This window comes from Anas acuta, chromosome 1 (assembly GCF_963932015.1).
Source record: "Anas acuta chromosome 1, bAnaAcu1.1, whole genome shotgun sequence".
Lineage (NCBI taxonomy): Eukaryota > Metazoa > Chordata > Aves > Anseriformes > Anatidae > Anas > Anas acuta.
The window spans coordinates 43341790-43359671 of NC_088979.1; the positions used below are offsets into that span (position 1 = coordinate 43341790).

The 17882-nt window shown below is 39.3% G+C and overlaps 1 protein-coding gene across 1 annotated transcript in view; it reads left to right on the forward strand.

Moving 5' to 3' along the window:
* Window positions 1-14018: 14018 nt before the first annotated feature.
* UCHL3 (ubiquitin C-terminal hydrolase L3) overlaps window positions 14019-17882 on the forward strand; it is a 29277-nt gene continuing 25413 nt past the window's right edge. Inside the window, exons 1-4 of the mRNA XM_068676471.1 lie at window positions 14019-14147; window positions 15865-16021; window positions 16408-16493; window positions 17599-17646. Of these exons, the coding sequence (XP_068532572.1) occupies window positions 14073-14147; window positions 15865-16021; window positions 16408-16493; window positions 17599-17646 (366 nt within the window). The 5' untranslated portion in view covers window positions 14019-14072. The remainder of the gene's footprint in view (window positions 14148-15864; window positions 16022-16407; window positions 16494-17598; window positions 17647-17882) is intronic.

Consider the following 17882-nt stretch of genomic DNA (forward strand, 5'->3'; position numbering starts at 1 on the left):
CTTTCCTGCCCACTGCCTGCTCATGTGGCTCCAACACCAGCGTCCCACTGCTCCAAGGCCATCTGTCCCTTTGTGTGAAGGCTGGACAAGTATGTGGGACCAGCTCTCAGGCTTCACAAAAATCTTCTCCAAATGTCCACTTCAGAAAATGAATGTACAGCTGCTCTCGCAAGCACTCAAATGCTGTGACTGAGAAACAGCTAGCAGTTCCTGTACGTGTGCTGAAGGGACAACGTTCATGTGTTCGCTTCTGTTTCTTACAGCTTTCGCATCATATGGCTCTTGCCTTCTACAGGCTGCCCATGGATTCTCTTGGAGGGGTTCAGGAGGTGAGTACCTGGGCTAAGAGCAGAAATACATATGCGGTTGGGAGGTGGCAACCAGTCTGAACAAAGCAAATTCATGCATGGAGAACAGTTCACTGCACGTTCATAAGGTAGGTAAAAGCACCCTGTAACAAATGAGGTAACCTGTTCTTTTAAGGAAGCAAAGAATTACCAGTTTTCTTGTCAGCTTTCAGTACAAAGTTAGACATTTAGTGAATTGTAAGGCTGCCAGTGAAAAAATGGAAAAAATGGAAAAAAAAGGCCTTTTAAAATTTTTGGTTCCTCGTTTTTCACCTGTTTGTCAGATAAGCATGAGGCAAACAAATCTCTTGTCCCTTTAGTGACCCCACAGCTCTGAAGAAAACAACATTCCCACAATCTGGAAAAAAAAAAAAAAAAAAGAGAGAGAGAGAGAGAGAGAAATAAATAAATCTGTTTTGACTGTCCCTCTCAGAGTGCCTTTATGCAGCCTGAAGACCCTGGAAGTCATGGGGGCAGAGCTGCGAGGAGCCACAGCTAGACATCAGCTGAAGCCTGTATTGAGTATGGGTTGAGGTGTGGTGTGTTCAGAGCAAGGGGATGGGCAGCCCTAGCAGGACTGGGGAATCTGTTTATACACTTTCCTTCCTTTTTTGTTCTTTTCTAAGATAATTTGAAAGGAGGTATAACACTAAATTAGATATACATATTATATGCGTATTATATATATATGTATTATGCTGTGTTTGATCTTAGGTGAAAGGTCAAGATGGGGTATGTATATGCTCCTGAGATCCTGAGATGGGAAGGTATGAGGGGATTTGAAGCTTTAGAAGAGAAAATGCAAAACATTTGTTTTATTACATCTCAGTGGATCCCTTGAGGACTTCACTAACCAAGTCCTTGCTGATAGTCTGAAGGCTGAGGAGGACTGAAGTCTTTTGGGGAAACTCGCTGCTATAATAAGCACATCACAGAATTAATTCCCTTTGAACCTTTTCATTAATCTTTATTACTCTTTATTAAGAGCTAATCGTTATTTCGTTAATTTTTATTGTTCTGTGATCACCGTGCTTCTGCGAACGTTCAAACACTACACCTTAATCATCAAAGAAACAACAGCTCCAGGCCCCTTTTCTCCAATAAAAAAACTTTTACTCAGTGCCATGACGGGTTTTAATTTTGGGCCGTTGGGGAAGGAAAGGGCCGTTGGGGAAGGAAGGGGCCGTTGGAGCGCGGCGCCCCCCGGCGGCTGCCGCTCGCCATGCCGGCCCCGCCGGGCGGGCGGGGCGGCCGAGGCACCGGCCGTCGCCTCGCCGGGAGAGCCCACTGCCGGGGGGGAGCCGAGCAAGGACCGAGGGGACAATCCTCCGTTTATCCCCATCCAGGAGCAACCAGGAATAACTAGGCGATCATGATGGGATTCACCGCCTTGTTTCGCTGCTGCTGAGGGCGGGAGGGGCGTGCGTGAGGACAAGCAAAGGGCGGGTTCCCCCTGCGGATCCCCCCCGGAGCCGCCCGTCGCTGTGGCGCGGTCCCTGGTGCGGGCTGAGCGCGGCGGCGTGAGGCGCTGTCAGCCGCCGGGGCCGTGCCGCCGCCATGGAGCCGCACCGCTGGCTGCCCCTGGAGGCCAACCCCGACGTGAGTGGCCCGGGAACGGGCACGGGGGGTGCCCGCGGGCCGGGGGGGGGGCGGTGAGGGGAAGGGGAGGGCGGTCAGCGGGGCCTGGCGGTGCTGCGGGGCGTGGGGGGCGCGTGTGTGTGCATGGGGGGGCTGCCCCTCAGGCCTGGCCGCGTTCGTAACCCTCCCCCTCTGTTTTCTGCTCTCTTTTCAGGTCACGAATCAGGTAAGCAGCGTTGGTGTGAGGTAACCTTTAGGCCCTCTACAGCTCCAGGCCTTTCGTTTCCTGCAGTAGGGGCTCCCGCTGCCCCCACGAGAGTAAGTCCCGGAGTGCTTGTGCGCTGCCTGCTGCTCTTGGACCTTACTGGGACCTCCTGTGCAGCCTCCGAGTACACGGTGTAACGTAAAAAAACCTGTATAAAACGCAAATGGTAAAGGAAAAGAGAATAAACGTGCTCCGCAGATGTGAGACAATCAGCCTGTTAAAGTAACATAATCTCTGGTATGTTTCAGGGAGGGCTTTATCTTATTAATTATTGATTAAAACGTTGTTATATTTATATATATTATGGATCTGTACATGATGGGTTTGTACGGTCATATGGATCTGCTTACCTCACCATGTCTCAGTCCTTTTCTCCTTTGGCTGATGAGAAGAAATAATGTATTTTTACCATATTTGTACCTTGCTGATTATTTGTGACTATGTTGGCATCATTTTTTTTTTTTTGCTGTTGTTCTTGTCAGTATAGTAGAATCCACACTAGAGAAAGGCATGTTGATTTTGCTACAGATGGTGCTTGAGCCAAAAGCTTCCAGCAGTACGATGACATTCTTGAAACTATTACCTTGTTGAAATACTTTGAAAATTGGGAATCTCTGTTTGTGGAGAATTATTATTATTTTTTAATATATTTTTTTGTTGTAATTCATTAATCAAGTATGCAGGTGGGTGAAGAGTTATTCATTGCTGGGTCATTTTGTGCTTGGCTTTCTCATTTCCTGACGCAAGTAATTTTACCATTTGTGTATTATTACTGCTGTGATGCAATCAGGTGTTGGGGTGAGTTCTTTGTGCTCACATGAAATGAAGTGTTATCAGCTGTAAAGTAGAAACCAAGGAGGAAAAACCAGTGGCTTTTTCCAAATACGGTATTGTTAAGTTTATGCAATATGGGGAATATCCTGGAGTAGTGTTAAATGAACTGCTCTAAGTGTATTCAAAACCTGCTCATCAGCTTTGCATTTGTGATGTATATTATGTCTTCGTTATGGATGATTGTGGTTTATGTGAACTTTCACTTCACAGGGATTTTCTTGTTAATCTTTATGGAAAGGGCCACTTTAGACAAGGTCAGCTTTCGCTTTCACTGTATTTTGCCAGACTTAACTGAGCAGTAGTTTTAGTTATTATTTAGACTAAGATGTATCTTCTTTTTTTCCAAAATAGAAAAAAAAAACAAAAAAAAAAAAACACAACAAAGGTCTGTGTTGAATAAAAGTACACCTTGCATTATTAGTCATTGTTCTGTATAACAACAGAAGTGTTAGTCACCAGTTATTCATAACCTACCTCTGTTTAACACAATAGTAATAATAATTTGACATCCAAATGAAGTTGCAAGCACATCTTCTAAAAATCCTATGGAGTTAATTGCAAGGACAGTTGTTACAGTCCTTTTTTTTTTCTGGTGCTGTATGTCACTGTACTCTATAAAATAGAGGATTCTTCAGGATTAAAAAGGTATGCCATTTATAGCTGCAGCATGTAGGTCTAGAAGTAAATTAATACATGCATCTTCTTACACAGGCCTTTAGCTATATGCTTCTTGGTTTTATTTTTGTTTTGGATTTTTTTCTTTTATTTATTTTACTTGAATGTTAGACTGTCCTTGAAACATACTACTTATGCTACTATCAATGCTGTTGTTAGGTGTGGTAATGAACCCATTGTTGAGATGTGCATTGTAATGTACGTTGACTGTTTCAAACTTTGGCAGAAATTTGGGAGATAATGGAAAAGAGCTGGTATTTCGCAGTTGCAGGGTGTGTAAAATCTTTCCAAAATATCTTGATTTATCTTCCCTTAGTGAAAGCATTTGTATTAATGCAAGTCTAGGAATTTTTAATTTCTTAGTATATAGGACCTTTATTTGTGCGTATGGATTGGAATTATGTAAAAGGTTTAGAAGTTGGCTGGAGAGGATAAATGTGAATAATCTTTCTCAGCTTTAAAGATTTCCAATGGCGGTGACTCACTCAGGATACTGCTGCGATGTATCTGTAGTGATCTTAAGAGAGAAGTCAGCGTAGCTAAATGTACCATACAGTGCTAATTTAACCGTCACGATATGCTCTTTTCTCTCCACTTCTGCAGTCTGATGGAATGGATTATAAAGTATTGTCAGTCCACCTCCAATATAGAAAGAGTTGATGATTCAGCATTTACAAAGCTCCAGTCAGTGTAGTGATGACAGCTAATTTTCTTCTCTTTGACCTTCAGCTGTGGGACCTTAGGTGCTACCCCTCTTCTTGAAGCTTCTGAAGCCCCTCTACTAATGGGAGAAAAGATGTGAGAAAGTTTTATCTGCCCACTGTTCACCAGATGATGTCTGGCTGCGTATCTTGTCTTGTTCTCAGTTTCTTATATCACCAAAAATAGTTAGACTGCTTATGAACGTTGGGAGTGGAAAGATCAGATGCAAGCTAATTGTTCCTCATCATGACATCACTTCAGTGTGGCTTGCAATCTGTGATTAGTTCCCTAGGAAGTGTAGGTAAAAAAAAGTAGTATTGGTAGATGAATTAGTCTTTTTTTTTTGTTGTTTTTTTGATCATTCCTGTTCTAAGAAATATCCTTACTTCCTAGATAAGGTACCATGCCAACACATGCCTTTGCTCTGTCGAGGTAAGGCTCCGGTAATTGACAGCATCTGGCTATGAAGCTCAAGTGCTGGCTTCAGGTAGCCCAGAGTTATACTATGCAAAGTTGTCTGTGATTTGGGTTTGTCTTATGACATAGGGCTTATTTGCCAGCTACCTTCCAGCATTATTTTCAGGCCTTTGATCCTACTTTTTTTTTTTTTTTTTTAAGCCATTAATGCAATGCCAGCTATGTAAAGGAATTTCAGTCTATGGACCCTCTTGGCAGCTGTGACTTCCTGGGGGTAATAAAGATCCCAGAACAGATGGCAGAAACTGGATACACCCAGTCTTCATCCAGTTAGGTATCGGGCAAATATAGAGATTAGTTAATTACCTTGAAGAAATGAACTCTTCCTAGAAGGTCTTTACATTTTATGAACTGTTTGCAGCACTGTCACACAAGCTTCCCCAAAAGAAAACCCAACTGACCAAAGTCACTGGAAGGGCAGTGCCTGCAGTTCCTGATGTGCATTGGTGGTGGTGGTTCTCATAGATGAGCTCCATGCAGTGAAGGTGCATGTGATGTGAAATAACATAACTGCACATTTTCAAAAGGGCATTTAAGCTTAACAGCAGCTCTTCTGTTGTAAGCAAAGTGGCAATAGTGGAGATAGGCTTCTTTCCAAGAATTCATGCTGTGAGCATAGTCTCAGAAAGCGGAAGACCAGAACTGGGTCTTTGGATCTTTCTGTGAAGAGAGAGCCCCAGAATCCCTTCCACAGAGCCAACAAAGGGGAAGTGGCAAGGCCATGCCACAGCAAAGAGTAAGCAGGAGGCAGATGCGAAGGAGGATTGTCGTGAGACCAGTTGCTCGATGTTTCCTTCTGGTTTAAAATACCTCAAGCTGTAGAGCCCTGTTATTAAGTTTAAACAGGTTGTTCTTATGTTGCAACAGATATGTTGCAAGGGGGAAAATTATGAGGTGTTATGGAGTTTAGAGCATTACTCATATGAGTATTTGGAAAAGAACTTAGATTTGTCTTTGTAGGTCATTCAGTAACCAAAAGCTGAGAAAACCGTGCATTTCATTCTTCTATTTGTAGCTTTTAGCATTTTCTGCTCTTTTTTTTTCTTAGTTGCTTATTTATTTTCCAATGAAATAAGCTGAACATTGTAACAACTGTAATCCTTACCAGTGCTGGTAAGGATGTTTGTTTAGTGAACAGCATGCTACAGAGTAGAAAACAAGCACTATTGGTTCACCACATAGGTTAGCTGGTGGTTCCCTACTTCTCTATTTTCCTTAGCTTAAAGGACCAGCAGAATCAGTGTAATTCGCTTGTTATTTCATTACACTGTAAAAAGAACACATGCAACAGCTTATTTGTAAGTGTGGATTGTTCAGGCTCATGCTGGTTATGAACAATTATTTAGATCAGCGGAACAAGTTTGTCGTGAATCACTGGCTTGATAGCTCCACCTCAGGACTTGTCCTCAGAGCACTCCAAAGCTTTTGCTTGCTAAGAGAGGTTTCTGAGCGAATCTGAATTAGCTGTGTAGTCCAGGTTTCTGTGCGGTACGTTGCATTGCTGTTTGGGTGATGATCAGATCCCGGTTCAATACGTATGGTAGTACCTGTGAATAACAAATATGAAGTTTCAGAGCTGCTTGATGGGTTATATTTAAGACATTTAACTATCAGCATGAAGACCAGGAGCTCTAGCTGTGAGTCAGAACTGCTCTTCTAGACACCCTGAAGAAACCAACACAGTTAGAAGGATAAAAATTTTGTGGGTGTAAGATCTATCACATTTTTGGTGAAGTTGTGTTCTTTTCTCTCCTTCACTGCATATTAAAATAAACTTGAAAAAATGTAATGATAAATGAATGGGCTGTATTCCATGAACTTTATTGTGAGGTCCTGAAATATGGTGCTTGAGGATACTTAAGAATTTGTAATAAATCTTGAACTTTATGGGTAAGTTTATTGTAATGGAGCATCTGTTGTTCCTGTAAGACCATACTGTGGCTGCTCTAAGTGGGGACTGGTTGGTAAAGAAGAATAAAATGCTTTGTGCAAGTTATGCCCGTGCATATGCTCCTGAGCAATACACCTTTTGACCTGCAGTATAGAACTGAAGTTTCTGACAGTATTTCTATATTTTCATGTCAAGTCACTTGGATTAATGGACTGGAAGACACTTTGTCTAAACCTTATTGAAAAAGGATCCCTTCCTTTAAATTCCCTAAATGTCATAGTGAAAGAACTAAGAAGTACATTCTTATAATGCCCAAACAAAATATAATTTCTGAAGCAGTTTTTTGTAATATGCCTCCAGAAATAATATATATGAAGAATTGAAAGCAAACTATTACATGTTTGTGTTTGTAACGTGGATCATTACAGTTTAGTAAGGACTAGTTCAGTAAGAGCAGGTTACTTAGAGGGCTTAAATACAACCTTCTATTTGTAGGCTCATATAAATTGTCATTTAAGGGTTTTTTGTTGGTTTTATTTATTTTTTTGGTGATAGCTCCATCAGACATGTGCAGTGTCTAACTACTGTTTAGGGGAAAAGATCAGCTTCAATTCAACAGGGTGCCAAAAGTTCTTATGCCTTCATGATACAATTACAAAATATTGATCGCTGATGATAAAGTTAGGAAATACTGATTACATCTAAATAAACTAATAGAGACTTAGTCCTTCCAGTTTCCTAAAGCCATACACATTTTCATTTTTGTGGAAGAAATTCTTAACTGTGGTTTTGCTGTGATACAGTGATGCTATAGTCCATTGAGCAGAAGTATAATATAATGTAGACTGTCGGTGTCTTGGTTTGCCTTTGGAAAAGGATTGCAATCGTTGGTTCTTCACAAAAGCTCTTTGACTTTTGTCTGAGTGTCTGGAAATGTTTTTGTTTTTTTCTCATTTTTGTTCTTGTGGTTCCAACTTTTATACAAACACCCCAGAAAAATGGAAGAGTCTCGGTTTTGAGTATAATGCCTTAGTATTTAGAATGTGGCATTCTTGAAATACTTACAAATGCTGTCCAACTTCGCTGGCACCTAGATTTCAAAGTCCATTTTATTTCAGTGTTAGTCTTCATGTTGTTTTTATTTGCAACTGACAAAGTAGAGAAGACCATCGCTACTTCAGACAGCATTTAAAACGTTCATTGACTACTTCAGTAATCTGCTGTTCAAAGTAAATTGAACTCTTTTAAGTTTTCTTATCCCAGTTTTCCTTCCCACATCTCTGTCAGCCCCATAAATCGTATCCTCCTACTGGTTCTGTGGCTGTGTTGGCAGAGGCATTGCTTTAATCTGCTGAAGTCAAGTCACCTGGGTCAAGAGTTCGCTTGGTTGCCTTTGTTCAGCTGACTTTTGAGCCTCTTTAAATTAGCCCAAACTATATTTTTAAGTTTCATGAAATTTAATTCATTTTAAAGGTAGCCAGCATGTGTTGGAACAAAATCATGCATTAAAGATCACTGTTCTGTGCTGCTTTTGATGCTTAACAGTTAAGGTAGATTAAGGTAGTGGTACCAACAGTGAAAACAACATAGGTTATACCACAGAAATATCTAAATTAACTTACAATAAATGCATTTAGGCTTGTTACAGTGATGTTGTTTTTTCTGTTAACTAACCTTTAGACATGGAGATTGACAGTTTGTGGTGACTTGGAATAGAATCAGGGAGGTTGGAAAAGACTTTGTAGAGTTCTGTGGTCCAAGCAGGTTGCTTAGGGGCTTGCCAAGTTCTGAATTCCTCTAAGGGTGGAGACTCAACAGGCTCCTGGACAGCCTGTGCTAGAGTTTGACCATGCTTGTTATTTTTTCTTTTGTATTATCTTAAAATGCTTTCCCTACCAATTTCATATTTTCTACATTCCATCCTGTGTCCATTGTTTCTCATTGTTCTACTGTGTACTTCTGAGATGAGTCAGTCGTCATCTTCTCTGCAGCCTCCCTTAGCTAGGAGAAAACACCAATATCAAGTGTCCTGTCCCCCATCTCCCCTGCCTTTTCTGAAGATGGTTTTAACCCATCTTTCAACCTTTCTTCATACAACAAGGCTTCAGGCTCCTGTCCCTGTTGGTGGCTCTCCACTGGATTTGCTTCAGTCCTGACAGGGAGCTCAAGGCATTGACACAGCACTCCGGAGAGTTTCACAATCCTCCAGCAGAGGGAAGGTCTCACTTCTGCCTAGTATGCTCACTTCCCTCGCTAGTATGGCAAGCAGTGATAGGGGTTGGCTTTTACGGCAAGGGCACATTGACTCATGTTCAGTTTATTATTGATTAGGATGGCCTGATCCTTCTCAGCAGAGTTATTTTCTAGCCAATTAGCCCTGAGCCTGTGTGACTGCATGAGGTTATGCCATTCCAGATGGGGGATTTTGCATTTGTCTTTGAACTTCATGAAGTTCCTGTCAGCTCATTTTTCTAGCCTGCTGAAATTGCCTCTGAATTGCAGCCCTGCCCTCCAGTGCTCTTCCCAATTTGGTGTAATATCCAAATTTGTTGAGTGTGCAGTATGCAACCGTCCTGGTCATTAAGGAAGATGTTAAACAACATTTGCAGTGACACCCAAGAGAGGTCACTGCCGGTTGCACTTTGTGTTGCTGTTGGCCACCCTTTGAACCTGGCAGTCTGGCCAGTTTTCCACCAGCTTCCCCCTTATCCAGCTCATGTATCTCACTGGTTTGGCTCTAGGGATGGTGTGGATGACTCTGCCAAAGGACTTGCTGTATAAAGGCTCTACACTGTTTTCCCTCCCCTGAACCTTACCCACGCAGGCAGTGCTCACGCTGTTGAAAGCTTCCAGGTTAATTGGGCATCGTTTGCGCTTGGGAAGTTAGTGCTATCTGTTCTCCATCACTTACTTGTTCTTGTGCTTGGGAGCAGCTTCCAGGAAGGTTTGCTCCATAACCTTCCCAGAGACTGAGCTGAAGATGAGTGGCCTGTAAATTCAGCACTAGGTGGACTTCAGCTTTTAGAACTGCGTGCCTCTGTGTTTAAGCAATGCACATCTATCCCTTTTGGATAGCCTGTCCCTCTGGTTTCTTTCCGTGTGCTTCCTTTCAGTTTGACCTCAGTCAGGAGTTGCATATTCATCCGTGGTGGCTTTTGGTCATACTTTTTTGTGTTTCTGCAGTCTGTATTGTCCTGTAATCACCGTAGTCATGGCTCTCCACATTCACAGCTTGGACGAGTTATTCCTTGTTTGTGAGTAGTTTAATGCTGTTACCTGCCAATTTTGAGGAAACTCTTGCTCACAGCAGGCAATTTTAAAGAACAGAAAATTGGGGTCCCACATTTGCACCCTTGAAAATAGGGCCTATGTGACTTTCCTGAACTCTACAATACAGTTCCTGAGTTCTACAATGCAACAAAAATTTGGATTTTTTTAGCAAATTTTATGTGTCAATATTCTCAGTTTGACTGCTGCAGATATTGAAACAAGTCTGAACAATTGCACTTGAACGCAAATTGTTTGGAATTTTCCAGTGAAGTCTAGATGTCAGGTAAGAAGGAAGGGCATTCTGGAATACTTGAGCAAAAAGGAGAACATCATGCAAAGTGCAGCTAATGTGTATGGAAAAGACAACTAATTTCAAAAGTGACTTTTTTTCCTCATAGTTAGCTGAACAATGAAAAACCAAGGAGGAATCTTTCGTTCAGGATGACACTTTAATACGACAGAGAAAGAGACAACTTCAAATACAACAAAAAATTTAAACAAAAGTACTTTGTATTATTATTATTATTAAAAATAAAGCTCTGAAAAAGTTGGTCAACTAGACATGGACAAGTGTGTTGTCTGTCTTTCCTTCTGAGCTGGTATAAGACTTCTGTAATGTAAGTGAGTATGTTTTCTTTTTTTATTTTCTAAGGTAAGCGCTCAAAGATAAACAGAATAGTCAGCAATACGATAAGTGACAGAAAAATATCTAATATTCTCTTTTGCAGATCTAGAGTCATATAAAGCTGCTAGCTTATTGATACTATATGTTCAGTTTAACATAAAAAAATAAGAGGAAAATAAAAAATGGAGAGTGGATGAGCCCTCAAATACAGTGGAAAGAACCTTATCTGCTCTGTCCAGTAAGTATCTTTAGATAGAGTTGCTTGGTAATTGCTGCAAAGCAGCAGAAGTCCTTACCTCTGAACAAGACTGTCTCAAAAGCATACAGAACTGCCTGCTGTTCTAAAACAGGAGTGTTTTGGCAAGTGTGGAAGCTCACCTGCTGATAGGTAACTCAGTGATCTTTGTACCAGCATGACTGGCCTAAGAAAGAGCTAGGAAAAGACAAAGGAAGAAAAAGGAGGGTTCATTTAGTTATTTCTATGGTGTTCAGGTAATTTGCCAAAATTGAAGCTACTGCTTGCAAATAGACTCCTCTGAGTTTCCTGTGTCACATCTAATATGGATTTTTGTCTCTCTAAATAACTTTCCCTGGTTCCTAAGAACTTGTTTTTACTCCTTTAAAATTTCTCTTGCCAGACCTTGCTAAATAGCGTTCCATTGCTTTTATGCCTTCAGAACGCAGTTGCAGAAGATTGCTTGTCTGGCTGTGTCATTGTTTGAACCTTTTTCTTTTTTTTCCCCTTTGTATTTCTCCATGCTAAGAGTAAGCTATATCTATTTGTTTCAAGGGATCTTTGCACCCTGCCATCTATTGTTCATCTGTAAACTCATCTGGCAGTCGTTCTTGCACATGGGAACTTGCTGCCATTTTTTACCTTTTACTCATGCAATTTTCAGAAAGGCATCTCTATCATTTTTTTCCAGACTTGAATGAAGCCCTCTGGAAGCAGAGGGGCCTTATTAGCCTATTTGTGATCTCAATCTTTCCTTGATGATTCTAAAATAAGTTGTTAGGCTGTTTGTGTGTAAAATTTGCTGCCTGCCATACTAAGGCTACGTTCTTGGTGTTCCTCTGTAGTGTTAACCACCCCTTCTAGCCATGGCTGTCATTGAATACTGAAACTTAACTTTTTAAAGTTCCTGGGTGTTACAGTAATGTGAATACTGAAAAGCATTCTTTCTGTGAAGTTTTTGCTATAATGAATATATCGTTCAGAAGTTTGAGTAGCTGTTCTTGGGTTTAGGAGATGTGTTTTTCCCCAGCCTGTGAAAGGCAACAAGACAAGAGAATATGCATCGTTTATTTATTCAGTAGCTTAATGTGATTCTTTTAGTGTTGCCTCATCTGGTTGTGGAGTCACTTTCTCCGTGGGTGTCTTTTTATTTTGTTGGGTTTTTGTACCCTTATTTCATGTAATCTTGCAAAATAATAACCAGTGTTTTCTCAGTTGTGTTACATTTCCCACAGTTCTGAGTAACAACAGGGAAAATGATGGAAAGCTTAGAATCATAGAAGCACTTGAAGTACAAATAATATTTTAACACAGCTACGTGTACTCCCCTCTCCTTCTGAACGTTTCTTCTGTCATTCACAAAGTGGTAATTATCCTCATAACTTGGCAGGTTAAAATAGACACTAAAAATAAAATTCCTACTGTTTTATCAGCTAGTAAAAACTCACATGTTCCCTCCATATAATTTTCATTAAAGATAGTGATTTGGCTTTATTCTTAATCTTGGCAAGACTTAAAGGTGATATAGAACCAAAAGATCTTGGTGTATTACATAAGCGATCTCCTGAGTTAATTTTCTTGTCGTACATAAGAGCTACCTTGTGTTAACATCAGTTAGAAAGCTGTTCAAAGCCTCGATCGTGGACTTGTGCCCAGTCCCACAAACCCATACATAAGAGACCGAATCTTCCTTACATCTTGGTAAGAGACACTTTTCCTTTCACCTCCCATTTTGCTCTTTGAGTTTATGGTCAATTTGTGTTGTTCATTTTTAGTGGAAACACGGGGAAAAAAATGAAAATGGAAAAATAATCTTTATATGGCATTATGGACAGAAAGTCTCCATGTTTTGCAGTGCAGACAATCAAATACTGAACTGGTTTAGGTTGGTTCTGTAGATACAGAGAAATCTCATACGTTTTTTTTCCAAGATTCTCTTTTTAACTTTTTGTTTTCCAACTTAAATTGCCTTTACTTGCTCTTGGTTTAGATTTCTTGCCTTAGAGTATAAAGTGGAGAGAGAGGAATACATTTAAAATGGTGAAGTGTAAGGTTTTTATACCCTCAAAATACTGGCTGCAAACTGCACCTTAGTTTTCTTAATAAACTTAATTGTATGCATATTTTCTATTCTTGCTACCTTTTCAGAAGATATTCCTAAACATTGCTGATTAAAACAAAAGTAATAATAATTTTCTGTACTCATTATAAATGCATATAGTCTATGTGCCCTTTGTATCTCTAAATATTGGAGACCACTGGCTGTGTCTCCTGAATGACGGTAACCTTGTTTCTTGCCTAGTATGAATTGAAATTGGTATTTGAAGGGATCTTGTGTCAGAAGTAGGCGTTTCTTCTTCTTTTTAATAAAATCCTCATTTTTGTAATAAGATTAGTTTTTGTGTTTCTTACAGGCATATCTATATAGGTGTGAATGTACTCAAACATGATGTAACTATTACTTGAACTCTTTTGTGTGTATGCGTGAATCTGCTCACTGGGTGGATTTTGGAAGGAAGAGAAAGGCATAGATGATTCATTTTACCATCTTATTCTTCTTAAACATCTTGACTGCAAATGTATCAATAAAGAGGTTTCCTCAAATAGCATCATGCAGGAAGTACAATGAAGCTTTGAATGAATCTTTTCCTTCTAAGAAAGAATAGGCAAAATACTCTGGTCTTCTACTGTATTGCTTTTGGGAACATTATTGGAAACCGCAGAGTTGCGATTTCTTGAGAGCTGGCTAAAGAAATGCTGTAGAAGTTAACAGTTCTTTTTTTCATTAGGGAGAGCAGAGAAATATTACTTGCTGCAAGTTTGTTTTCAGGCATTTTTAACTTCTAGCTGTTAATCAGTACACTTTTCATATTTTAGATTTGATAACCCTGGGTGACAGGAGATCTTCCTACAGAATGTGATTTTTCTAGTAGAAATATGAGAGTTGTGAAATGTTTACTTTTTCAAAAATACATGGAGTTCTCCCACGTCTGTATTTTTTTTGTCTAAAATGTGGTATTTCAAAATAGGATTTGAGTGTGCCGTAACATACAATTAACTCGTTCTTACAAAGTATACCAGCACACTCATTTAATATTATTCTGTATTTTCTTTTCCAGTTTCTCAAACAGTTAGGTATACATCCTGACTGGCAATTTGTAGATGTCTATGGTATGGAACCAGAACTGCTTAGCATGGTGCCAAGACCTGTATGTGCAGTGCTTCTTCTCTTTCCGATAACAGAAAAGGTAAAAGTTTTAGTAACCATTATATCACTTTTGTTGTAAATGAATGCTTGGATGGAGCTTGGAGCAACCTGATTTCCTGGAAAAAATGCCCTGCCCATAGCAGGGGGATTGGAACTAGACGGTCTTCAAAGGTTTCTTCCAACCCAAACCATTGTGTGAATCTGTAAATCTTGTGCCTTGGTGTCAGAATCAAAATGAGGCTTAAACTTTATTCAGAGACTTCTTAATTATAAAAGCAAAAAATAATCAAGAAAATAACTTCCTTCAGAACTTTCTTTTGATAATGTTATATGTTTATTTGCAATTTATTGTAAGTGTTTTAACTAGAGTGGGAAAAACTAATGTAGAAGTAAAGAGAAATATACTTCACATAATTTATCAGAAAGCCACAACAGCACGAGCCAAGTAAGGTTGTGTGTGAGACTCTATCAAAAGCAACTACTTCTTGAGTTTTTGTACTGCTGTACTGACTAAACATCAATCCATTTTCAATTCAGTCATCAGTACCAGTATGGCTTTCATTTCTGGGGCAGATGGAGCATATTTCTAAGATGAAAGAGTGTATATATTTCTTTTTGCCACTTCCTTCCATTCTCCTTTACCCCCGGTCCCCCCAGTGTGCATCGATTTGCTCGAATTTGGTTGTAGGGCTGAATAACCTTGTTAGCATACAGATAATCTTAGGGTTATTGTCCAGTTTAAAGATCGATGACTTACTTAATCGACATCATAGGCTGTAGACAGAATAGCTTGATCCAGTGAATGCTTATTAAGGGATAAGTCAGGTTAGAAAGGATGTTTTGAAGTGATCTGGTCCAACCCTTGCTCAAAATGATGTTTTCAGCATTTGCAACATTTTTTGGAGGGGACAGGGAATGAATGGCAGCTATATTGTTTACCTTATCTAATCTGAACTTTTCTCTAATACATTTAAGGCCTTTTTTTCTCAGTTAAGACTATTTATATTATCTTATACAAGTGCTGTCGATTTAAAATTCTTCGTAAAGGCACCTGCTATTTACTTAAAATGTTTGGACCGTTGAGACAAGCTGCAGGTGTGGAATCATCATGATGCTGGAGAAGTTTCTCAGTTCTGCTTGTCACTGACAGTGCAGTGCATAGAATCTGAGAGAAATTTCTCAGGAAGAGTTCCTCATTCTGTTTTACATTCAAACTTTACATTTGTCGCACCTAAGTAAAAAGTCCATATACTTCAGTATTTTGTGAGTTATTACTACAGAAAATAAACCTTTCCCTTATGATTATGGCTTTTAAAGGACCTATTTTAAACATTATATGATCTTTACATTTTTTTCCAGGAATATAAAGTAATGTAAAATGATGGAACTTACAAGAATGGTTCATGCTGATTAAACACCTGAAGTACAGTGGTTGCTTGATAAACCTTTTGAGACCTCTGTCCTTAAACATTTTTTGTTGAATTAAAGAGAGATGGTGCTAATATTGAACATTCTTGAAATGCTGTTAGGTAACGCATTTCAAAATGATGAATTAAACGTGACTGGATTTGGCTATTTATAAGACCTGATAACAGAGCTCTTCAGTTAGGCAAGTCTGCATATGCTGCTGGACCACTTGAGTTAAGTGGGTTTTGATTTTATTAGGTAGCTGTTACTTATGTAAATTGTTTTTGCTTGGATAATATAACAAGTTTCTATTTGTACTACTGGTGAAACTTCCGTAACTTTCTTTCTAGTATGAAACCTTCAGAACAGAAGAAGAAGAGAGAATAAAAGCTAAGGGGCAAGATGTCAAATCATCGGTGTATTTCATGAAGCAGACCATCAACAATGCTTGTGGAACAATTGGGTTAATTCATGCTATTGCAAACAACAGAGATAAAATGAACTTTGGTAAGTGTTTTATGTTTGGTTGCTTGTTTTTGTTGTACTTTCCCCTCCCTTTTTTTTCCCCTTACCACTATGGAAAGTACTGAGGGAAGGTTGGGATATGTACTATTTTCTCTGAATATAACTGTTCATCTCTACTGAAAGAGCATTTCTGCTTATAATTATATAAAAAAACGATATTTCACACTAATCCTAAAACACTGAAAACACTTCAAACTGCAGCAGGTAGCAATTCCTTGTGCAGTCAGCCTTCATTATCTTACAGATATGATGTAGTTATTATCTTTAAATCTTTTGTTGGTTTTAAGCATTCTGCTAGCTTTGAATAATGTAGAAGTTAAAGCATGGTTCCAAATATGTTAATGTTATGTCTTCTTTTTATTTTTAAGAAACTAATTCATCACTGAAAAAGTTCCTAGAAGATTCATTATCTATGACTCCTGAAGAAAGGGCCAAATATCTAGAAACTTACGAAGTTAGTATTGTACTTTTTACTCTCTTTGAAAATGGTATAAGAATTATTTGCATGAGCAAGTCCTTTGGACTTGGTCCAGTGGATCACTTAAACAATCTGAGTTTACGTGTGAGCTTGTGATCAGACAGCTGCTGCAAAAAAAATATAAAATGGATTTGGTGGTTTAAAGTATTCCTGCCAGCCCATAGCTCAGTCAGCAGGATGGATTTTGTCAATGTTCTTCATCCATATTAATTCACTGGCTTAGTTTAAAATGATTTTGAAGTGGATGAGTAATGTCTGCACAATCATTTTGGTTGATTCAAGATCCAGTTTAATGGTCAATTTAGGCTGATCTTAGGTTCTTGCTGAAAGGACAGTCCTGCCGTCTCCTTCCATTTATGCATTCAAGTCACCTTGCTTTGGCTGTAGCTCTTCAGGGCACACAAGGAGCTGATCTGACAGAATTATAGTCCCCCCTCTCCTTCCATCCCCCATGACAAACAGTTAGATGAGTTAGCTGATCGAGTGCTTAGTTGGATCATTAGTGCTGATTCAAAGGATGTGACAGAAAGATCTGTCCGCTGATGGAAGGGGAGAATCATGTTGTTGCTCGTGATGATAATGATGATCCTCTATCAAAATGAAAATATTGATGAGTTCCAAGCCTGAGTTCAAATTCAACTTATTGTGAAGTCCTCAGGAATAAGGTTGTTAACACGTGCCTCAAGGAAGAAATAACAAAGAGGAACAGCAGAGGTTTGAGGACATTATCTGCAGAAATGTTGGATACAACTGTCTGATCACAGATTCGACCTAAAGTGTTTTGTTTACTTAAGCCAGGAACTGAAATACCAAAACCACTTGCCAGTACTGTTCTGTGTTGAACTGCAGTAACAAAGTGCTACATATTTGAATTGAATCTGATGAAGCTGAAACACTTGCCTCTTGAGATCCTTGGAAGTGGAGATTATTTGCTGATTCATGTCTTTATTTATCTATTACAAGCATTGAGCAAAAGAAATGACAGCTATGGCATTTGATTAAAAAGAAGAGCATGCAATGATTCTTAAAAGTAATTTAAGTCTCTCGTTTAAAGTCTGATTGAAATATGCTTTAATTTTAGGCTATTCGCGTCACTCATGAATCCAGTGCCCATGAAGGTCAGACCGAGGTATTCTTTTTTTTTTTATATGTTTGTTAGTAACTACTTTGAGTTGAATATAATGGAGCTTAAAACGATCATAGTAAAGGTTTACAGAGAAATTGAGATTTTTGCTTAATTTTCAGGATAGCGTCCGTCAACAATCAGGGCACAAAGTGAAGTGACGTTGGGGGGCAAGGGAACAAACTTGAAGCTCAACAGTTTTTTGTATTATACTTTTCAAGCTTTTGTATAACACAGATGAT